Below are 22,358 nucleotides of genomic sequence, written 5' to 3' on the forward strand. Positions count from 1 at the left end.
GAGCAACTGGACAAAGAAGCGTTGCGGTCTTTTGCCGCCCAAGTTTCGCGACATCATCGCGTCACAGACAAAGATTTTGGGCCTGTAGATGCTTGCGGATGCAGGCCCAGAGCTTTCCACTCGAACAACTAAAACAAAGAACACTTCCCCTGCCGATACCGGTCAGATTGTAAGTAGCTGTACCAAAGCGGCTAACCAAACACGGGCAACTTACTGGTAACTAACTACACGGCCAGGAATCTCCAAAGCCATAGCTCTTCCTCCATACGTACCACACAGCAAAAATCGTCCACAACTCTGGTGTTCCAAACCCTCAGCACACTCAATGTCGCGTCAATAATACCAACCACGTGCGCCAGGTCCAGTCTGGTCCTCTTCTTGACGGTGTGGTATTATAGGCTGCTTGATGCCAAAAGCCTCGATGATAGCGCTCCACATCTCCATGTCGATTGACATGATAGCCTGATGTCTCATAGGCGCTCTGGCTCGTGATGCCGACTCGGCCTCGTCATCTCGTGCCTTGTACGGCACTGTCACTCAGTGTCAGCATCTTTCACGGTCCGCGCAAGGCTTCAGGGTTGTCACGTACCAATACCTGGCAGGCCATTGCCGTCAAATTTGAGCTCGATATTGCCCTCGTGCAGCAAGAAACTGACGTAGAACATGTTCTCTATTGTTTGGCCATACGAATGTGGGTTGATTACGAAGCGTAACAGATCCACATTGCCACTGCCGTTAAGACCAAGCTCATCCATCACCTGCCGCAACTGTTCTTCCGAGAGTTCAGTCCCACGGTCCGCCTCAAGTTGTCTGCACTTCTCTCGGGCCAAGTCCTGAGCTTTTGATTCATGGGCTTCCAGCCGGACCAGGATATTCTTGCAAATGGAGGGAAGATCGTTCCTGGTATTTCGCTTGAGGTCTTCTGCCCGGAGTTCCTGAGGTCGTACCTCTATAAGATTGCTGACTTTGAAAGGCGCTGACCGTTTGGTGACCTTTCGGGCCTTCTTCTCTATCGAAAGCGGCCCCAACAGGAACCCTGGCACGGGAGGCCTAAGGATGGCTGGTATCGCGGCGTAGCGACCGAGGTGTGTCCAGTTGGCCATGTCGCCTTCGTCACCGATATCCTCCTCGTCGCTGCCCAGAGCTCCACGAGGCTGTCTCCTCCTTCTCTGGGTGTTTGATAACTCGGCAGCCTCGTCGTTCTCGATACCACCGCCGTTCCGCATAAACGTAGAAGCCTTAGATATAAATTCATCCAAGTCAAGACCGCCGACGTTTCCTTGTCCAATCTTCTGTGCTCGCTTGACACTCATGTCTGCGATCGAGACTAGGACCCTGGCGTCAATTGCCGCCTCATTGGTCTGCTTTACCCTAACCAGGGTCGCGTCCTGCTTATCAAGTATGCGAATCAACGGATTGTGATCCTCTCCGATAAGTCGGTCCTGATTCTCCTTTATTTCTCTCCATGTCTCCCGCATAGACCGTTGGATCTGGCGACGCTCCTGCATTGGCTGTTCCGGGTCGTACTCATCCCCATCGCCGTGGTCCGCTTGTACTGATGGCTCTCTAATTCTGCGACGGCTGGTCGATGGGTCGCCGCCAATATCAGATGTACGTTTCCGAGAGCTTCTTGCTGGGGGCTCGTTCTCTTTACCTCGCCCACGGACGGCGAGGTGATTGCGGTCGTCCATTGTGCTAGAGATGGGATCCAAGATTAAGCCGACGATACGGCGAATGTGGGGAGTTTGGTGAAGCTTGGGCGAAAGGAAGAATAGTATTTATTACAATTATTGAACGGTAATTGAAAGTTGAGGTTGACTGGTGACGGGAATTGAAGAGGGGAGGTGGTATATCTGAAGTTGGAAGACGCATTAATGAGTGGGAAGACGCGGTTGCTCGCCAAGGAAAGTTTAGGCAGCTGAAGTGGGGTGTTGGTTCAGCTGGAAGAAGTGGGGCAGAGCTTGTGAGCTGGAAGCGACAGGGCTCTTTTTAGTGGGCGTTTGCCCACCGAGGGGCATCTTACAGCGTGACGTTGCAGCTGCTGCCACCCGTTTGCGCGACAAGTGATTCCATCGCCGTGCAAAGACAAAGTTGCGCTTTGGTCTCCTAGCGTTCTAATCAGAGAGGCGAGCTGATTGAATAGAGAGAGACCGCGAGCTCTCTGTCACTCCCGTCGTTGTCGAAATGGAGCCCTTCTCGTTTGCCAGCTCCGACTCGCTTGATTACCCCGTCAGGATTCGTATGTGGGTTGCGCCGATGTTTCTGTTGCTGTTACTTTGCTATCATGGGCGCGGAATGTGCTGATAGAGAGTGGTGTAGCATAAACCTCGAAGGTGAAGAGGCACCTGTCTTATTTTCTACCCTCCTCGACAATCCCAACCTTCGACACATAGGATCCAACCAAAGGTCTGGCACTCCGTCCGCCCTTCTCCAAACAATGCTGATACCATCGCGTCTAGCCCCTTTTCCGATCTCTATGTCACAGTACAGGTGTGGGCAGGTTCCAAGCCGTTGACTGTCCCTGTTCAGACATCTTTTAAGACCTTTCGAGCCGAGCGCAGATGGGGCGAGTGGCTCGAACTACCTGTCACATACTCAGTCTTACCCCAGAATGCCTGCCTTGCGATAACACTTTGGGACCTTTCCCCAACGGGAGACGGACCTTATGGTCACAGAATTCCTTTCGGGGGGGCTACATTGCCGCTGTTCGATAAGGATAACCAGCTACACAAGGGTCGCCAGAAATGTCACGTCTACAGACATCTTCACGCGGACGGACACGACGACACTACAACCCCCGCTCTAGTCCCTAGGTCACGACCCAAAGACGGAACACCCGAGGACAAGGATGCCGCCGAGTTGGATCGTATGGAGACGCTATTCAAGAAGCATGAAATGGGCGAGATTCCCCGCGTGGATTGGCTGGACCAGCTTGTCTTTCGTGGATTCGAGAGGCGCGGCCTTCAGACGGCCAGGTCATCTCTCAAGGCCAAAGCCATCAGGCAAACAGAGGCTTCTCGGGATGACAAGTCCAGTGCGCAGAACGAGAAAGCGAAGCCAGAACCATCTGGGTACTTTCTGAACGTAGAGCTACCAAGATTCGACTTCCCTGTGGTCTTTGCTGACTATGAGTATCCGGCACCACCCATCTCTTCGTTCCAGCATCTTTCCTCGTCACAATCCAACATCCTACTCAAACCTCCACCAGAGGTCCATTTCGGCCCCGGTATCAGCGTCGACGACGACGAGGGCTACGAAGGCCGGCTGATCAGGGTGTATGACCCCGAGGTCGGTGCAAGAGACAACCCCGCCGAGAGCAAGCATCGCAGATTGGTCCGCAGCCAGCATCGTAATGGGATTCTGGACAAGGACCTCAAGCCAAATGCCAAGGTGCGGGATGAGCTGAATGTGATCATGTCATACTCGCCAACCCACACGCTTTCGCCAGAGGAGAAGGACCTCATCTGGAAATTCCGCTATCACCTCACAAGAAACAAAAAGGCACTCACCAAGTTTGTCAAGTCGGTGAACTGGCTAGATCACTCCGAGTCGAAGCAGGCTGTTCAAGTCCTCGGGAAGTGGACGGACATTGATGTTGACGACGCCTTGGAGTTGCTTGGCCCGACGTTTGATAATTCGGCCGTGCGGGCATTTGCTGTTGAGCGATTGCGCAAAGCTGACGACAAGGAGTTACTTCTGTATCTGCTTCAGCTCGTCCAGGCGCTCAAATATGAACATATCTCGACACGGCCTGGCCATGAGGTCACACACGACTCGTCTTTGGCTCGATTCTTGATATCCCGGGCTGTTCACAGTCTTGCACTCGGCAACTACTTTTGGTGGTATCTCATGGTCGAGTGTGATGATAGCTCCATGGATCAGGGTGAGGAAACTCAAATGATTTACAAGAAGATTGCGTACGATTTCATGGCAGAGCTGGTGAAGCGCCCGGACGGGAAGGAGACCCGAAAGACGTTGCTGCGACAGGCTGAGTGGATTGCGATCCTCTCCAAGATTTCTGGGGAAATCAAGGAGGCGAACGAATCCATCGCGAAGAGGGTAGAGCGCGTCAAGCACTTCTTGGCCGACCCCAAAAACGAGCTGGTGACCATCGACCCACCACTTCCCCTGCCCCTGGATCCTTCGATAGAAATATGCGGCGTGGTTCCGGAAGACACAGTTGTCTTCAAGTCATCATTACATCCTATCAAAGTGGCCTTCAAGACCACCTCTGGTCGGAAATACCCTATCTTGTTCAAGACCGGCGATGACCTCCGTCAGGATCAGCTCGTTATCCAGATCATCACCCTCATGGATAACCTATTGCTGAAAGAGAACCTCGACCTGAAGCTCTCCCCTTACAAGATTTTGGCCACCGGTACGAGTGCCGGCCTGTCACAGTTTGTGCCATCCATGACCTTTCAGGGCATCGCCTCCAAATACCGCGCCAACCCGGCACAGGCCTACCTCAAGCAGAACAACCCCGACGCCCAAGGGCCATTCGGCATGCGCAAGGAGAGTCTGGATACATTTGTCCGGTCGTGCGCCGGCTACTGCGTGATCACTTACATCCTCGGCGTTGGTGACCGTCACCTCGACAACCTGCTGTTAGCTCCAGACGGCCACTTCTTCCACGCCGATTTTGGGTACATCCTCGGCCGCGACCCGAAACCTTTTGCGCCCGCGATGAAGCTCTCCAAGGAGATGGTCGACTGCATGGGCGGGTCCAACTCGGAGTATTACCGGCAGTTCAAGCAGTACTGCTTCTTGGCATATAGCGCGCTGAGGAAGAACAGCAACTTGATTCTGAACTTGTTCAGTTTGATGGTCGACGCGAATATTCCCGACATCAAGCTGGAGCCGGATAAGGCGGTGCTGAAGGTTAAGGAGAGGTTTCACTTGGAACTGAGCGAGGAGGATGCGATTAGACATTTGGAGAGGATCATGGACGACAACCTGAACGCGCTGGTGCCAGTGGTGATTGACAAGTTGCATGAGCTGGTGCAGGCTTTTAGGGCGTAGTTTAGAGACGGATTTGGTGCTCAGGTGGCGCTAGGTATGAATTTTGGGACGGAGAACCAGATATATAGTGGTGGCATTCATGTTCAGGAAGTGATGCCATCGTGCCATTCGCAGCGTCTCTTGAGCCACACGTGATCTTTACGTCTCCCCAAAAACAAAAACACCCTTCCCACTCCTAAACCCGCCCAGGGTCCCCTGAACCGCCTCCTTGAGCGTCTTCTCCTCCGTCTCCCAGTTCCACTCCACCTCCTGCACCGGGCTCTCCTTGAACTTACCCTCCCTCATCAAGTTCAAAATATCCTCAATCATCTTCCTCTTGCCCTCTGGGTTCTCCTTACCCCACTCACTCAACCAAAAGCCTTCGAACCTCAACCTCTTGAAGATCTGCGGCCCAGTCGGGAACGGGAAACTTTGTCTGCTCATCCCGCCATACGTAACCATGCACCCCTTCGGACTCAGCGCCTTCACCACAGCACTCGCCGACTTCCCCCCAACACAGTTCATCCCCAACAACAACGGTTCCTTCCCCCCCTTTGTCAGCTCCCCAAGTCGATCCCTAAAACTCCTGTCCAAGAACTCCTGCTCGGTCAGAACAACATTGGCTCCCAACCCGGTGAGCTCCTCCTTGAGCTTCTCCGTCTCTTCAGGTGTCTCCCTTTCCCGAACGACGTTGATACTCCTCAACCCCCACAATCTCCCAAACTGAACCGCCGCCCTGCCCACCCCAGAATTCGCCCCGTTTTGGAGAAACCACGCCCCCCCGGAGACGTCTTTCCCCTCGCGATACCACCGCATGCTGAGACCAACCAGATCGACATAGTCCTTCAGCATCCGATACGCACTGCACGGATTCACCGACACCGTCGCCACCTGAACGGGCGTCAAACCCTCCCTCTCGACCCTCATCAGTTTCCCCTCCGCCTGCTCAACCAAAGCATGAGTCCTAAAGGTTCCAAACCCCGTCTTGGCAGGGATAACCCAGTCCCCCTTCTCCAGACCCTTCACTCCCTGCCCGACAGACAGGACCTCGAAGCAGGCCTCATTCCCCGGTACTGCGGACGGTTGGGCGGTACCGAGGAGGGTGGTGAAGGGGGGCTTGGAGCCGTAGGTGCCCTGGATGGTGTTGACGTCTGCTGGGTTTACTGGTGCTGCGAGGGTGCGGACCAAGACGGAGCCGGAGGGGAGGGTGGGGGAGATGGAGTGGGTGTGCAGCGACAAGACGTCAATAGGTTCGCCAAAGGAGGAGAAGGTGAGGGCTTTGGATTGGTGGTAGCCGTAGGGGCCGGTGAGGTGGCGTTTTTGGGTGAAGATAGGGACCGCTCGGGGAGTGGCCGTGGTGAGAGCCGGACGGAGGAGTTTGCTGGTGGGGAGGCGGAGGGCCTTGGTTGTTAGGCGGGGGGCTGCCATTGTGAGATTGAACGGCCGTGTGAGAGGTGAAGTGACGGCAAAGGGGCGAGGTGAGGTTGGTGAGAGTGTGTTGTGAATTGTTGACAGCAGCCTGCCCCGCTGAGAACCTGGGTGGATCGTGGAATTGCAGGGGATAGAGCTCGAGAAAGACAGCACCCAAACTGATGCTGAATTCTGCAGCTTCAAGTTGCAACTCTAGTGTAAAAGAAAAGTAGCTATTGCAGTGTCAATTGAATCAGATCTCTACAAACCCTCTCAACCTTATCACAACTTCCACCCGCCCAGCCGCTGCGTCGCAATCCTAACAAAAAAAAAAAAAAAAACCCGAACCGCTCACCCGAGCCGATGACGTCTGCCTGAGCTCTCTCTCTCTCCACGGCCAGAGCTCCATTGCTCCCAGCCAATCACACCTCACTTCCCGTCCCAAGAGCTCTATCTTATCATAAACCTCCATTTACAATTTCCCATGCCCACCTGCATCATCTCAACTACGAATACCACCCCCATTATATGTTGCAAGCTCCCGTAATTTGACCGAAAATGCCATCCGGCCTTCCTGCCCCCAAAGTGGCGTGATCCCTTAACACGTCCCCTCTATGTATGACATGCATCCCGAAGGTCAAAGCGGGATACGACCTTCATCACCATCCCTCCCTCCCTCACCTCTCTACCCGTCAATCATCTCCCTTACGCCTTGGCTTGGGCGTGATTATCACTTCTTATACCACTCATATCATAATACACACGAAAAGTTGAGAAAGAAAACAAACCCCCCAAACTCAGATTCTCATTCCACCCCCCAATAACTATGCTCAGCTGCTAAAAATATGGTATAAAACGAAGTTGAAAAAAAGCCATGAAATCGTAAAGTTGTCGCGCTCTGAACCTTCCCTCCCCCCCTCCCCCCCAAACTGCGCATCCCTCCCCTTGTCAAAAAGCTATGTATGTATCGTCCTCAAAAATAACAAATTCCCCTCCCTCCTCCCCATGAGAAAGAAGAAGAAAAGGTTCTCCCGCTTTTGGCAACCTGATGTGTGCAAGAGGGAAAAAAAAAAGCGTGTTCGTGAAATAAAACCAGGAATAGACCAGCAGAAAAAGAAGGTGTGCCAGCCCAATCAAAAACAAAGAGTCGTACACCTCAAGATAAGGCAACAGAGAGACATGACAGGATAAAAAACAACAAAGAAAGAAAAACATGACAGAATGGGGTAGTAAACATCAATGAAATCGTCAGTCGCAAATTCAGACTGCCCGTTTACAAAAGAAACGAGCCCGGGTATCTTCAATCAACATGTCGCAAATTCACCCATTCCCCTAGCTTCCACGGTACTTTTCCTGGATATAATTCCATTCTTTGCTTGTCCCTTACAGGGCTGTCCCAAGACGGTTGGTTGATGTGTTTTTGTGGTGCGTTGCATGGCTTATTTGATGTCCTTGAACAGATCGCTGCCAAAGCCATCCTCGTCCTTGGCGTCGTCGCTCGACTTGAGCTCCGTCAGTTCCGGGATCATTGGTGGCGGGGGCCCGGTGGGCTTCTTCTCGTCTGTCGCGGGCGGAGAAAGTGGAGTTTTGTCGCTCCGGAATCTGCTAAACCAGCCACTCGACCGCTTCACTTTCCGAGAATCGGCCACACTGCTGGCGCCCCTGCTAGGAGGCCGCGATGTCCTTTTGCTCGCTTCCACTCCCTCTCCCTCCACATAGGCCGAGTTCAAAAGCCCGCGGCTAAAGAGGCGGCGAATGCTTCCGGGTCGCGCCGACAAGGTTGGGGAGGCGGGATTGTCTTCGGCCGGGCGTTTTACACCGGCAGTAGTCGCGATGGGTGGGACAGGAGCCGCAGCAGCAGCAGCAGCAGCGGCGGCGGCGGCCGTTGTGTTGCCATTCGACTTGACGGCCTCTTTCGGGGTGTCTGGCGGCGTGGGGACGGCCTCCTCTCGTATCGGCGAAGGGAGGGGCGGAGGGATGTCCGTTCCGTCGGTCAGCGCGCCAAACTTCAGGTCGAGGGCTGGAAGCTCAAAGCGCTTGGTTGCAGTGCCATTCGCAGGCTTCGCAGCAGCGGCGGTGTCCTTCTTTGACGGCATGTCGGGTTTGTCTTCGGAGACGGGTCTCGCCCAGAGCAGGTTGAATATGTTAAAGGTGAACGAGTGGGCAAGTTGTTTACCGAATGGCAGGGTTGGGATCGTCCGAGCGCCAGTGGTAATGGCGAGGGCAGTCGAATTGGATTGGTCCGCTACGGGGCGACTCGCACTACTAGACATCGGGATGTCGGAGGAATTGATGGCGTGTGATGGGTACAGAAGCTCTGGAAACTGAATGGAAAAGAGGCGAAGGCCTGAGCGAGCGTGTTTGGTGTTGACAGGTGGGCTGGGCGAGCGATAGGTTTGTCTGGGTGGCCGCGCGGGATGTTTTGGTGCCGAGAGCGTTGGAGGAAACGAAACGTTGACACGGGAAACAAATGCAACGTTCGAGAGCCGGCAGGCAGGCAGACAGGAAGGCCAGTTGTTGGTTGACCGTCGTAAAATATCGAGGTGGCGTCCGGTGAGAAACGAGTGAACGACGGGTGAATGACTGTGATGGTCGCGCTGGACCTGTGTGTGTCCGGAAGGCCTTCAGATGATAATGAATGGCTCTCCGAGAGAAAGTGATGGTGAGGTAAAAGTCTGGTGAACCCTTGTTGAAAAGAGGAGGACCTGGACAGGAAGGAGAGAATGCTCCCTCCCTCAGCTCAAAAGGGAAAACACCCCTGGATCAGTGATGGTGCCCTGCAGAATTGCACCTCCGAGCCAAGCTAAACCTGTCAATTCCAATTGACTGGCAGGACTCCGCTAGAATGCGGGATGCCCTGTCACTTGGTAAGCTCGGGCTCGGCTAGGGACTTGGGATTGGTGATATGAACTTTGTTTCAAGCAGGCAAAAGAAAAGAACTGCGGTTTATTACCACCCTACGGGCCTACTTACCTGTATCTCCCGAGCTAATAGGACTCCAAAGGCACCTGGATTGCCATCACCAACTTCAACCATCAGAAGAATCCCAAATACAGCCCTCGGCGGGGTCACCGAGACCAGCAGTTATCGTCCCCACCCTCCAAGGGACCGTGGCACCTCACCAATGCCGTATTACCCTGCAGAGCGATGGAAAGAGACCCGAGAGATCATCATGAGCAAAGTTTCGAAGGTGGGGCCCAGGTGCCGATATGCAGCTACCAGTGCTGAGTTCCAGGCGATTGGTTCTGTGTCCACGGCGTTGCCCAAATTGATTAACAACTACCGAGCTGTGCCGAGTGCAGCTGTGTGAGACTGCGGGCAGTCATCGTCGTATATCTGATACTATCGCCATGATCGAGCTGCCAACTTTCACTGCACATGAATCCCACAATCTACCCTCGTATTCCAGCCTGTGGAGAGACACGCCCCGTCATGTGCAAGCTGTCGCTATCCGTCCTAGTAATATCGTTGATATTCGCTGCCTCGAGACACGCTCTCCGATGATTGCAAAAGTACACCAAGAAGAATCCCAAGGAATAGCCAAAGCGTCACCATTCAACGCAGAACCTGTGACGCAGCAACATCCCATTCTTCCCCCCTATGCTCGTGAATTCGTGATCGCAAATATACCTGGTCGTATGCCAATCCGCCCATCGGCACCACACCCAGAGAGCTCTTCCACCCAATCCCACGCCGTCGCCACCAAGTTCACCGTGTCTCTGTTGTATAGATGGCACCGTATGGATAGCGGATAGCGGAAGAAACTGTACTGTTATTTTATTCTGTTTTTCTGGAGGACTCATGCCGATTTTCTATTTCGGGACGGCGTATTGCTGAGTCCACTGCTTCGCCGTCGCAATAGCTGCTTTCTCGTCCTCTTTCCAGCTCTTGGCAACATCAGCAGCAAGCGGATCGTCGGGGTTCGGGGCACCGAGGAGGGCTTGAATCGAAAGGAGAATTGTTCGGATTTGCAGAGCAGGTGACCAATTGTCTGTAAAGGGAGCCCGAGTCAGTATGGTCCCGACTTCACTATCGTGGTTTTCGGGAACACCCACTCTTCAGCACATCAAGGCAGATACGGCCGAGCTTGTCAACGTTGGGGTGGAAGATCTTGGTAAGGAAGCGAATCTTGGGGGGTGTCATGGGGTAGTCGTCCGGGAGAAAGAGCTCAAGCTTGAAGACGCCGCCTAGAACAGTGGTCAATGCTTACGAGCTTCATTCTAGAAAAACGGAGACAAACCCTCATATGGAGAAGACGAAGGACCATGGATCTCGACGTCAAAATACCGTAGGTTGTCTTCGTGGGGAATGGCGCTGATGCCTGGGACACTGTTGCGCCAAAGTTAGTAAAGCTCAACGTAAACACAAGGCCGAGGGCGCATACGGCTCCGCCATGAGGCGCTCGGTCTCTTTTTGAATTCTCTTGGGGAGAGCCATGGTGAGTGTTTAGGTGGTGGTGCGTCGGGACAGATGCGATGAAGCGCAAGTAGAAGGTCAAAGGAGGGGTAGAACTCCGAAGCGAGGACAGCAGGTGGGACGGTTGCGTTAACAAGTGTGTGTTGACGAAGCAGAATCAGGTCTGTGGGACCTTCTGTATTTCGAGAAGTTTAGCGCAGACGTAGAGCTAGTGATGGATGCTTAGCAAGAAAAAGACTGGCGACAATGGTGTTGAAAATGCCCAAGACAGGTTGGAAGCCTATGGAGTCATAGTGGGCTATGTTTGGCCAGGCCTGGCAGGGTTCTAAGGACGGCTGCCGACTGATAAGCGCACAGACCGCTGATCACATTCCAAATTCGGCCATTTGCACATCCCGGGGTTCTTTCATCAGCTTGTCAAAGGGTAATATGCAACTAAGCGTGTTGGCGCTGCAACATCGTTGAAGGTTACTTTGACGACAGTTGCTTTCACAAGCCTCATTGACCATCAGTTCTGAGAACATAGTTTCATCTCTGCTTCTTTGATTGTCACACGACAATATATCAAGTTGATTCTTCGATCCAAACTGCCCAAGGTGCTGGGCCATTGATGGAGGGGTGCTGAGGGTGTGGTGAGAAGGCAGTGGAGTGAAACTCGCTGGGCTGCCTACGGTCATTCAACACCAAGGCGCTCAGGATGAGCCTCACAGTGCTCTGCGGCCCTTATCTTTGACCATGCCTTTCTCCTTTGATCGATTATCTCAGCCTCCAGAGCAGGAAAGGGTTGTCAAGTCGGCTTTTGACAGCGAAACATTTGATGCAGTTGGCACAATTCATGTGGATGGCCTGGTAGGCTCGGCAACCATCTCGCCGTCGGGGCGAGATGTGGCCCTTGCATCGTGAGTAGTCACATTGTTATCATGCTGAGAGAACAGACAGAGTCTAACATTTCACAGACCCAAAGGCCTCACCATCATTGATCTCGATTCTCCATGGAGCCCTCCTCGTCGGCTGAGTAGCCACGGTCTGCCATGGCTTGTGGTTGACGTCCAGTGGTCTCCCTTTGCCGCTCGCGAATTCTGGGTTGCGTCAACAGCAAATCACCGATGTCTGGTCTGGAACCTGAACAAGCGCGATGACTCGGCGTCTGGGGCCGTTGAACATTCCCTCCAAGCCCACAGCAGAGCCATCACCGATATCAACTTTTCTGCCCATCATCCCGATTCTCTTGCGACGTGTGCCGTGGATGGCTATGTTCACTGTTGGGACTTGCGGAGACCCAGATCTCCTGCCTTGACGTTTTGTGACTGGTTTGCTGGTGCGACACAGGTCAAGTACAGTCGTCAGGATCCCAACGTCCTCGCTTCCGCCCACGACCGCTATCTTCATATTTGGGACCAAAGAAAGACTGCGGAACCCTTGACAACCATTATCGCACATACTTCCAAGATTTATGGTATTGATTGGAACCGTACCAAACCGACCTGCATAGTCACTTGCTCACTGGATAAGAGCATCAAGTTTTGGGACTACGCCGATGAGGACGACGCGCTCCAGAGAGTCGTTCGCACTGACTTTCCAGTATGGCGGGCACGTCACACTCCTTTTGGCTCCGGATTGTTGGCTATGCCACAGAATGAACCAGGCAATCTATATCTATACGACCGACGCCCGAAGCCCACAGATCCGGTTGACGGTGTCGTTGAACCTGTTTATGTCTTCCCTGGTCATGGCAATCACAAAGTCAAGGAGTTCCTTTGGCGAAGTCGAGGAAGCGTGAACGATGGGATCGATGACCGCGAGTTTCAGCTCGTTTCATGGGGGGAGGACAATGAGCTGCGGCTTCAAAAGGTCGAGGCGCCGATTTTGAAGTCCGCCGGCTATGAACGGGGGACCCCTTTGATGGAGAACCTCATTCTCACTCGGAAGGGCGCGACTTACAAAACATTCCGTACACTTGACGACGCCAATCAGCAAGATCGCAGGACCCCCACGATGAGCCACCCTCGCCCGGGAACGCGCAGCCGCTTCCGCCCAAATGCCCTGAGCATGGGTTTACATACCCGTGCTCGTCTGATCGGTCCTTCGTGGAGGGCTACATCCATGAAGACCAAGTCAAACTCGAGGAAGACTGTGGACAAGAGTCAGCTTCAAATCGGCTGGATGAGAGGCATCACAATATCAAAGAGAAAATCCGGCTCAGAAATGAGACCAGACTCTCCAGATTCCAGAATGTTTGGCCACGCATTTGACAGTGAGTGGTGGGAGCCCGAAACGATACAGGATGAGTTTCTCCGGATCAGTAGTCGGCTGCCAAACGTGGAATGGGAAAATATCGACATGGACTCTCTGACGCTGAAGGCTTCCCTGAAAGGGCCATGGGGCGTGGATGAGGCGACCATCTTCATCAAGGTCAAAGTTGACATTCCGCCCAGTTATCCCGAGAGCAAAGCGCCGAGGTTTTACATTGAAAAGTCATCGTTCATGCCCGAGGAGACCCACAAGAAGCTTCAACATGATCTTCAGGAACTCTCCATCCGCTTCTTGGAAAGAAAGGAAAACTGTCTCTTTGTTGCCTTCACGTATCTACTGGGCGAGGTTGACCTTGAGACCAGCACAACATACTTCAAGAATGTTCGGGATCTGGACGACATGGATGGCTTGGCTGATGAGAGCTCTAGTGATGACGACGAGAGTGGCATTCCTGCCGGTGGCTCTGCGTCCATGTCACAAGAGCTCAGTAGCAGTACTGAATTAGATCCTACAACACTAGCCCCAGTCAAACGCCCTAATTTGCCCCCGCCACCGAGACTATGTGGTGCGAGATTTTTCAGTAATGGGGAACTGGTTTGCTTCTTTCCCACCAAGGAAGAGAGCCAAAACGCATTGTTCACTATGGTTGCCCCAGATGTCTCTAGTAACAAGCAGAAAGAGGAGCCCGCGTTTGACACCTTTGGACAGCTTTCACAGGACTCATCGGCGCCCATACATCTATTCAACGACGAGACATCGGCAACTGATGACCAGTCGGAATATTCTGATGGCACAGAGTCAACGTCAACGACAGACTCGGAGCCAACAACAGTGCACAGGCTCCGTCTCTGGCATCAGCCTGGGAGATACTTCCGCAAGCCCCTCAGCACCAACGATTCGGTGCGGTCCAGCGGAGGTGGTACCGGCACTGGGACTGGAACCGGCACAGGAACCAGTCGGAGAAGACCAGGCAAGCCGAAAAACGTTGTTTCAATTCACGACTTCCGAGCCTACCTACCATCCAAGAGAGAGTTCGCCGAGGAGTATGCCATCTTTGGTGACGGTACTGAGGTGTGTAATCACAACGCTGCGGTGGCAGCCAAGTATGGCTACTTGGACCTGGCCACCATCTGGAAATATGCCGCTCTTCTACTGCGAAGAGATGTTCCGCTCGAGGTCCAGTACAGCAGAGAAAAGTCTGTATTGGTTATCGCCAGAGAATCTGTGTCTCGCTCCAATCGGAAAAAAGAGGCCGGTTTAGCCGGTCGTGTGAAATGGGGTTGTCATCCACTCGCTCGCGACTTGATCGACCGTCTGTTCGACTATTTTGAGAAGATAGCTGATATCCAGATGCTGGCTATGCTTGCTTGCATCTTCGGAGACTCATTTGAGGAAGATGGAGTGGCATACGCCGAATCTCGCCTGACCCAGCCGGAAACACCTCTTGCTATGAAGGCGCCATCATTTTCGCTGGAATATTTCCCTACACATCCTGATTATTGGAGTATGAAATACAGAAGCCGGGGAAGCTCGGCTGCTGGGACTTCCAGAATAGCGAACACACCTGCCGGCCACAGGGGCTCTCGGGCGTCAGAAGACGCAACGGTGCTGGCTGGATTTGGCACTCAATCATACTCCCGCGGAGAAAAACCACCCAAGCTCACGCCCGGTCATGCTCGAGAAGCTCGACAGACACAAAGTCTGTCCACCTCTCCCAACACCCGATCCTTTTACAAGCCCAACTCGACAGTTGCCTCAATTGCTGCCAGTTTGCCACGGACGCTTGCCGGCATAGTATCTGCCTCGCCGCCTGATCCTCCTGCACGAAAGCGACTTAGTCCTGCGGAGACCATCCTCAGCAACTTCGCACCTAGTGTTATCACTTGGGGTCGCTCAACCGTGTTTGGTGCTAAGGCCGCAGCTCCAAAAACAGCTCGTGGGACAGCCCGCACATCTCTATCCAATGATGGCCGGGTAAAACGTACTTTCTACTCTATGGTTCCCATAGCTGTATCATGCGTTCCAGAGGATCAAGGGCTCTTTGACGATGATGGCTGGATGTCAACTTCTCTCATCGAACCCCAGCGTAGAGAGCTCTACACTCACTACCGCTATTCATATGCCGAATTGCTCCAGACGTGGGGTCAATCTCTGTCTCGTCTTGAGATCCTCAAGTTTAATGTTCTCAAAGACGAACGCCTCTATAACAATAACAACAACTGGAACAGCAACGACTCCGACTGCACCGACCTTGATCCTACTCCCCGCGGCTCACAGCACTACCCAACCGGTGCCTCCTCGCCCGTGATGGGCTTCGGTGGCCGCCGCGAGCTATTCCAAAACCTCCTGGCAACAGGACGCGGTTTGGATGTGACTGGCCTCTGCCGCATCCACGAAATCCAACTCGACCCTGTGGAATATCACCGCCCCGCCAACGGGCACGTCGGTGGAGCAGTGGGCATCTGCCCTCGTTGCTTCCCCGAAAGCGCCTACGGCAGTAAGATCCCACAAACTCAGCTCCGCTGCGTCTACTGCCTCGAGCCCGTCACCTCTTTGTATTCTCCCTGCCTATCCTGCGGCTGCGTCTCCCACGCCCCCTGCCGGGTAGACTGGCACGCCATGGGCGAAACCGAATGCCCGGCCGGCGACGAGTGCAACTGCGTAGAGGACGCCTTCAACGGCCAAGTTGAGTCGTGGAGTGCGCTCCAAGCAGCGATATCCCATTTCCCTCCCGTCCCCTCACCCGTTTCCTCCCCGCCCCAAGCCCACCCCCCCACTCGTGTGATGACAACCTCAGAGAGAACCATCGCCTCCCTCAAGAAAGCCGTCGGGGTAGGTAGCAGCAGCAGCGCGTCACTCCCTGCCCGCTCCCGACGTAAATCCGCACCGACAGAACTGTCAAAATTCCAACTCGAAACCGGGATCCCCCCCCCTTCTCAACCCCTACCGCCGGGTAGACCTAACCTGAGGAGAATGCAAACCAACACCGGGTCATCCTACGCGCAGAATTCAGAAGATGAGACGTCTTACCCCTCCCCGACGCATTTAGACAGGGAAAGCGGCAACGACTGGGAGCACATTGTCTCTATCCCGTCAGTCACCATCACGAGGGCAAGCAACAATGGGAGTAGCGGCGGGAGCAGTGTTGCGAGCACGGCAACGACGGGGAGTGGGTTTTTGGCGGGGGCGATGAATATGGGATACAGTATGGGATTTGGGGGTTATGGGAGCAAGCCGCCTGTGCAGGGGGATGAGCCGATCAGTGCGGCGAGGTTGAGTCTGGGGAATCGGCTGATGAGGAGTTTGCATGGGTCGAGTTCGAGTGTGCGGGGTGGTGGTGGTGAGGTGAGAGATGGCGGGAGTGTGAGATCACAACAACAGCAGCAGCAGCAGCAGCAGCAGCAGCAGGGGGAGGAAGGGGGTAGTGGTATTAGTGCTTTTGCGAGGAGGAAGAGTGGGAGTGTGATTTGGAAGAACTCCTGAGAGGGGATTGTAAAAGTTGTATAGCGAGCGAGGTTTAGTATTGCATTTCAGGAGTGGAAAAGGGGTCAAAAAAGGTGTTGTTTGCGGGACTGACCAGAGCAAAGGTTACCTAGTGAATGAAAGAATAGCATTGCCATTGAAGACTCATCATTTCGTGACCATAGCGCTAACCTACAACTTCCCCCTGTCTCCACCCCTATTTATTTCTTAGTCCCCTATTTCTTCTGTTTCCAAACATTTCGAAAAAACACTCACGCCTTCCAGTTCTTCGCAAAGAAGTCCAACACCGTCTTATATCCCCTGATATACTCCTCCTTCACCCTCGCATCGCTCAGATCACTCCTCGCCGCCATCCACCCGTGGATCTGGTCCTTGAACGTCTCGACATGCTTCGCCACCTTGAGTTTCTCCTCAAACTCCTTGACCTTGTCCTCCGGCTCCTCCTTGGACGCAAGCAAAATAAGCGGGATCTTGATCCCCTCCGCCTCCTTGGGGTCAACCATAGCAGGATGGCACTCTGCGCCGACAACAAAAGGATTCTGATCCCCAGACGTCACGAGAGACACAACCTTCCCGCCCCAGCAGAACTATTCTGGAATCAGCTTCACACCCGCGGCGGTTTGAACGAGAAAGGAGACTCACACCCAAAATAGCCCACTCCTGCACCCCCGTCTTCTCCTTCAGAGCCTTGACATACTCAGGGAGCTTGCCGGCCACGCCGGGAGGCGGGTTCTTGCCAAAGAAGGCGCCAAGGTTCTTTTGCTTCTCTTCCGTGTTGGGGGGATACCACTCGATGGGGCAGGGCTCGCCTTTGAACCAGTCGGGGATGACGACTTTGTATTCTTCCGAGGAAGAAGTGGCGAGGATGTCGGCGCCTTGGAGGGTTTGCTCAAAGTAGCCGAAGATGTCGTAGATGACGAGGATGCCCTTTTTGGCGGTGGAGGGGCCTGTTACGTCTGGGGGTGTGTTAGTCTTGCGTAAAATGGATAATGGACCCTAATAACATGTCTGGAAAAGGGGCAGCATACAAGTCTTGAAGCCATCAATCTCCTCGTAGCTACCCTTGGCAGAGTAACCCTTGGAGACAACAGGAGGGATGTTGCAGCAGGCCTGGTTGTGGCCGTGGGAGGCTTGCATGGTGGACATCTTGGCGGCTTGCTGTTTTACAGAGAGAAATGTTGTGTGATTCAACGAGCCAGTTCTAGAGGCACACGCAGGAGGAGGTTCGGATTTGAAGATCTGGGGGTTGCCGGACAAACGATAAGCATAAGAGCCAGGAGGACGGGAGAGCCGGGCGGCTGCGAGACGGAGCTGGCTTGGTGAAGGCATACCTTTAAATGAGAAGCTTCTAGGTTTGGGGTATCTTGCCTCGGGGATCCTCGGACAATGATGGCTGCTGGCTAGTGTAGGGGCTTCGAGATCGGTAATGTTGCCTGTCTATCTTAGGACAGAAGTGCGGGGTAGCTTCCCACTGTTGCCGTCAGATTATCATAAAGCCCACTATTGAGGAATGATATTTTAGTAGTGAGACCTAAGGCACTAAGTTAAGCATTACTAAACCACCCAACTACTTTTTTTTTGTACAATACTGAAATTAATATAATTAACTATCTTAATATTAAATCTAATAATTTATAATTAGAGCATTGTTCATTAATAATATTTTAAAGCTCTTACTTGTCATGGCACTGGCACTGGCACCCTGACCTTATCTTATCATTCACCTGCCCTGCCCCACCGAGCCTTGCAGCCTTGCACCTTAAATTCCTCGCAGGCCAGGCCAGGCAAAGCCTTCCTTTCCTTTTTCTCTTCTTTAGCTTAGTATCTCGTCAATTGAGTGTAGCCTTGCAGCATTGTCTCTCGTTTGGCCACTTCGTGACATTACTATTGTCACGGCGCTGGTTGGTTCCATACTGCCACGTGCCCCACCTACCCGGTCTGGCAAGATGGGTTGCTCCTGTGGGTGCTTATTGCTGAGTGCAAGGCCACAGGATTGTAATTCCTTTCTTTCTTTCTTTCTTTCTTTCTTTCTTCTTTAGATCAAAATCCTATGAATAAGCAATTTCTTACTTGTGCCTTTGCCTCGGGAAACGCTGCCCTCACATCATTTTGATCTCTCCCAACCTGTCCTGGAAGACGTTAAATTCCACCCGAATTGATACCAGAAAAGACAAGGTTTGCGCGAGCTGCAGCTAAGCGACACGCGACGCCACATCCCGGACAAGTCGCCAATAACGCGACGAGCCAAGAACAGAATCCCTGAACGAGACCGCCACCATGCCGATTGATCCGGCCAAGGCGAACAAGCGCGCTGAGGTAGCGCGTAACCAGGCCGACTTTGACGTCATCCTGTTTGAACAAGACCTCCCGAAAGAAGACAAGATCGGTCGCGACTCCCTGCTCTACACTCAAGCCGAGAAGCTCGCGATCCTCCGCCAGAGTGCCGCGCGCACAGCTACCGCGCGTGACAATGTTGACGACACCGAAGCCGACGACGAAGGCATCGACCTGAGCCGCGTGGGCCAACCGGGCTTCACCGACGAGATCCTCGACTCCTTCCGAGAAGATATCACTGATCAGCTCCCTGCCGAGCGCAACATGGTCCCCAGTCGAGTGGACCTCCGCAACGATTTGGTGAAGAATACACAAGATGCCGCCGACTACTATGGTCGCCGCGCCGGCGTCGAGGGGCCAGGTTTTCCCTTCCGTGTCCTCAACACCGAGAACAAGGCCCTCAATGTCAGAGGGGTGGTCGACTTCGCCCTGTTCAAGAAGATGTACGACACCGATCCCGAAGCCCTATTCCGCGAAATGAAAATCCGCGTCTTGACGGGAATCGCCCTGGCACAACAGACTCGCGAGCTTCATACCATCGTCACGAAGCTCGACCAGAACCAGTACGCCATCAACACCTGGGCTGAGACCTTGTGCCAGGTTATTCAGTCTCAGGACAAGCTGGTACTGTCCAAGCCAGCCCTCGACCAAGAAAATGCCACCGAGGCCGCCATAGCCCTTGCCGAGTTGGAGGACAGTCTCGACCAAGCTCGTGAGAGCTTCCGCAAGGCCAATGCCGACATGATACAGCTCAAGAATGACAAGGTGCGCCTGGAGGTCCAATTGGCAGAAGCCCAGGCCGACCTGGATGAGGCTCAGGCGGCCGTCGCTGCTCAACAGACTGCTGCATCTGCCACCGCCGAGTTGTCAGAACTTCGCCGACAGCTCAGCGAGCGAGACGAAAACATTACCCGCCTTCAACGTACCGTGGCCGAGATGGTGATGTCGAGCCGGGGTGGCACCCCTACTCCTTCGGAGACGCCTACCGCCACTACCCACGGCAAAAGTACCAAGGTCGATCCCCCGCCCCTGTGGCACGCCAAGAGGTCCGATGACACCGTCAAGTTTCACGTATGGTACCGGCAGATGAAGAACAAGATGGAGATTAACGCCGATCACTTCACCAACGATCGTGCTAAATGCGTGTATGTCCAGAGCCGTCTGGCTGGCGATGCCGCGGACGCCTTGGAGCCGTATCTCCGTGAGGACCACCCCGACTGTCTGACTACGTACGAGGACTTGATGACTCACCTGTACAACGAGTACAACGACCCCAACCGCGTCGAGGACGCTAAGAAAGAGTTCAGAAGCTTGTCTACAAACCTGGCGACAGCTTCGCCATCTTCAAGAATAACTTCGTCCGCCTTGCCGGTGAGATTCGCAAGCCCAAGTCCGAATGGAAGTACGAGTTTAAGGAGAGGCTGTCAGCTTCTCTCCAGATAGGCGCCAACTATGCCTACATGAACCCCGACATCGAGTTCAATGGCTACGTCCTGCACTGCGCCGAGATGGCCCGCAACCTCGACAATGTTCGCAAGAACAAGGAACAGAAGGCCAAGGAGAAGGAGACCTCCTCTAACTCTTCGGGCACTGGTGGTGGGAAGAGTAATGGTCGTCGTGGTAAGGAGAAAGGCAATGGCTCCGGCAAGGCCTCGACTCCCAGCACGTCCACTTCCTTGGGCAGCACTGGAGGTTCCAAGCTCCCTGGTCGTGCCTCTCCTGAGGAGCTCCGCAAGCTCATCGCTGAAGGGCGCTGCTTCACCTGCCGTGAGCAAGGCCATGTGACCATCGAATGCCCTCGCAAGGCGGAAAAGGAGAAAGAGAAAGAGACCCGCATTCAGGCCATCATCGATCGCCACTCGCCTACCGAGTCTTCCTCCAACAAGGACTTGGTGAACGAGAGCTCTGACGACGATCAGTCAAAAAACAACTAGCCCTGGGTAATGAGGTCTCCCCCCCAGGGGAAGTGTCGACAGTGCTGGTGCGGCAGGCTATCGCGGCGATCGCGGAACAAAAGGGATTCCCCATATCTGATTATGTGGGAGGAGAGTCCTTTCTCCATAGGTGCTCCATAGAGAATAATGGTACCGAGATTACTACACAAGCATTGATTGACACGGGAGCTAACGGTAATACGTTTATAAGTGTGAAGTTCGCAAGGCACTTGAGAAAGAGGCTGGGCCTGAAACAGAGAGATGATTTCGAGCCAGTCCCCATCGGCGGGTACGATGGAAAGAGCTCCCAGAGCATTGATTTGGCTATGAAGGGAACGTTGAGAATCGCTGGACGAGTGTTCCCGGCAGACTGGATGCTGGTCATCAACATGCCACAAGACATGATAATAGGCAGGAAGTGGCTATCCCGTCACAACGCGTGGGTCAACACGAAGACACGCACCCTGCTGTTCCCGGATGAGTTGAACGCCCTGACGGGATGCGACCCCCTGGAGGAAACCCGAGAACAGGTCCAGAGCAGAATCAAGGAGCTAGAGTTGCGGGAACAGCTCGATAGGCAGCGCGAGAAGCAGCTTGAGAAGGAGGTGCAACTAATCCCACATCGCCACATTACGCTGGCCAGTCTGGATTGGAGCCTCCCAACAAACCCAGGACATCTGAGTGCAAGAGAACGCCCTGTGGCGCGCATGTATCGCGAACTATGCGCGGTACACATCAAGAAGCCGCCGCCCCGACCCAAAAGCCGAAGCTTGCGGCTTTCAAGCTGGACATCATGACGCTCGACGCAGCTCCATTTACGCTGGCCTCGAGAGCCACCGGATCCGAGACCTTCATCACCAGTCTCGCCGAGATCGATGCGTACATACAAGATAAGAAGGCCGCAGAGGAGGCCCTGCCAGATGACGAAGAATCCCTCAAGGAGGCTGTGGCCCGATGCGTTCCCGCAGTGTACAGGGACTACTATGATGTTTTCAGCAAGAAGGAGTCTGACGAAATCGCACCCCACAGGCCAGGGCGCGATCACAAGATTGAGTTGGAGCCGAATCGGTCAGCCTCAGAACTGGGGGCCTGTCCCTTATACAAAATGTCCCTGGAAGAATTGGAAGAATGTCGGAAGTACATCACCGAGCAGCTACAGAAGGGCTGGATTGTACCCAGCAACACCCCGTGGGCGGCCCCTGTGCTGTTCGTGAGAAAGGCCAACGGTACATTGCGACTTTGCGTCGATTACCGCAAGCTCAACGCCCTCACGAAGAAGGACCGTTACCCCCTTCCGCTGATTGACGAGACCATCAGCCGGCTGTCGAAGGCCAAGATATTCACGAAGATAGATGTTCGGTCAGCGTTCAACCGGATACGCATGGCTCCGGAGAGCGAGGACCTGACGTCGTTCCGCACTCGATACGGCTCGTACAAGTACAAGGTGCTACCGTTTGGGTTGACCAACGGTCCCGCCACCTTCAGAGATATATCAACGAGACACTCATAGACTGCCTCGATCGATTC

At 53.9% G+C, this 22,358-nt stretch overlaps 7 protein-coding genes across 7 annotated transcripts; 2 read left to right on the forward strand and 5 right to left on the reverse strand.

The window, feature by feature from the left end:
- Positions 1–333: 333 nt before the first annotated feature.
- QC762_120020 (uncharacterized protein) lies at positions 334–2,124 on the reverse strand (the record flags this gene model as incomplete). Its single annotated transcript, XM_062886437.1, has 3 exons — positions 2,024–2,124; positions 590–1,853; positions 334–530 (listed from the first exon to the last, which is right to left on the reverse strand). The coding sequence occupies exons 2-3, from the start codon at positions 1,689–1,691 to the stop codon at positions 334–336; spliced, it is 1,299 nt and encodes a 432-aa protein (XP_062749523.1). The 5' UTR covers positions 1,692–1,853; positions 2,024–2,124.
- Positions 2,038–6,127, forward strand: VPS34 (Phosphatidylinositol (PI) 3-kinase). The gene is made up of 3 exons (XM_062886438.1): positions 2,038–2,243; positions 2,320–2,406; positions 2,460–6,127. Exons 1-3 carry the CDS (start codon positions 2,185–2,187, stop codon positions 5,020–5,022), a joined length of 2,709 nt encoding a protein of 902 aa, XP_062749524.1. The 5' UTR covers positions 2,038–2,184; the 3' UTR covers positions 5,023–6,127.
- Positions 5,161–6,429, reverse strand: ETR1 (mitochondrial 2-enoyl thioester reductase; the record flags this gene model as incomplete). Its single annotated transcript, XM_062886439.1, has 1 exon — positions 5,161–6,429. One exon carries the CDS (start codon positions 6,427–6,429, stop codon positions 5,161–5,163), a length of 1,269 nt encoding a protein of 422 aa, XP_062749525.1.
- Positions 6,430–7,850: 1,421 nt separating this feature from the next.
- QC762_120050 (uncharacterized protein) lies at positions 7,851–8,684 on the reverse strand (the record flags this gene model as incomplete). Its single annotated transcript, XM_062886440.1, has 1 exon — positions 7,851–8,684. The coding sequence occupies one exon, from the start codon at positions 8,682–8,684 to the stop codon at positions 7,851–7,853; it is 834 nt and encodes a 277-aa protein (XP_062749526.1).
- A 1,539-nt stretch (positions 8,685–10,223) lies between these two features.
- On the reverse strand, positions 10,224–11,142 carry QC762_120060 (uncharacterized protein; the record flags this gene model as incomplete). The annotated part of the gene is made up of 4 exons (XM_062886441.1): positions 10,796–11,142; positions 10,652–10,740; positions 10,467–10,598; positions 10,224–10,402 (listed from the first exon to the last, which is right to left on the reverse strand). The coding sequence occupies exons 1-4, from the start codon at positions 10,846–10,848 to the stop codon at positions 10,224–10,226; spliced, it is 453 nt and encodes a 150-aa protein (XP_062749527.1). The 5' UTR covers positions 10,849–11,142.
- Positions 11,143–11,276: 134 nt separating this feature from the next.
- Positions 11,277–16,563, forward strand: QC762_120070 (uncharacterized protein; the record flags this gene model as incomplete). The annotated part of the gene is made up of 2 exons (XM_062886442.1): positions 11,277–11,726; positions 11,784–16,563. Exons 1-2 carry the CDS (start codon positions 11,563–11,565, stop codon positions 16,561–16,563), a joined length of 4,944 nt encoding a protein of 1,647 aa, XP_062749528.1. The 5' UTR covers positions 11,277–11,562.
- A 74-nt stretch (positions 16,564–16,637) lies between these two features.
- QC762_120080 (uncharacterized protein) lies at positions 16,638–18,064 on the reverse strand. The gene is made up of 3 exons (XM_062886443.1): positions 17,592–18,064; positions 17,206–17,510; positions 16,638–17,150 (listed from the first exon to the last, which is right to left on the reverse strand). The coding sequence occupies exons 1-3, from the start codon at positions 17,890–17,892 to the stop codon at positions 16,815–16,817; spliced, it is 942 nt and encodes a 313-aa protein (XP_062749529.1). The 5' UTR covers positions 17,893–18,064; the 3' UTR covers positions 16,638–16,814.
- Positions 18,065–22,358: the final 4,294 nt, after the last annotated feature.

This window comes from Podospora pseudocomata, assembly GCF_035222375.1.
Source record: "Podospora pseudocomata strain CBS 415.72m chromosome 1 map unlocalized CBS415.72m_1, whole genome shotgun sequence".
Lineage (NCBI taxonomy): Eukaryota > Fungi > Ascomycota > Sordariomycetes > Sordariales > Podosporaceae > Podospora > Podospora pseudocomata.

Excerpts from the sequence above, each read along its gene's own strand:
- QC762_120080 (XM_062886443.1), bottom strand. The coding sequence starts at position 17,892 with ATGCCTTCACCAAGCCAGCTCCGTCTCGCAGCCGCCCGGCTCTCCCGT. Across the intron at positions 17,511-17,591 it reads GATTGATGGCTTCAAGACTT|GCCCCTCCACCGCCAAAAAG; the intron begins GTATGCTGCCCC and ends CAGACGTAACAG. Across the intron at positions 17,151-17,205 it reads AGGAGTGGGCTATTTTGGGT|TTCTGCTGGGGCGGGAAGGT; the intron begins GTGAGTCTCCTT and ends ATTCCAGAATAG.
- VPS34 (XM_062886438.1), top strand. The coding sequence starts at position 2,185 with ATGGAGCCCTTCTCGTTTGCCAGCTCCGACTCGCTTGATTACCCCGTC. Across the intron at positions 2,244-2,319 it reads TACCCCGTCAGGATTCGTAT|CATAAACCTCGAAGGTGAAG; the intron begins GTGGGTTGCGCC and ends AGAGTGGTGTAG. Across the intron at positions 2,407-2,459 it reads CACATAGGATCCAACCAAAG|CCCCTTTTCCGATCTCTATG; the intron begins GTCTGGCACTCC and ends CATCGCGTCTAG.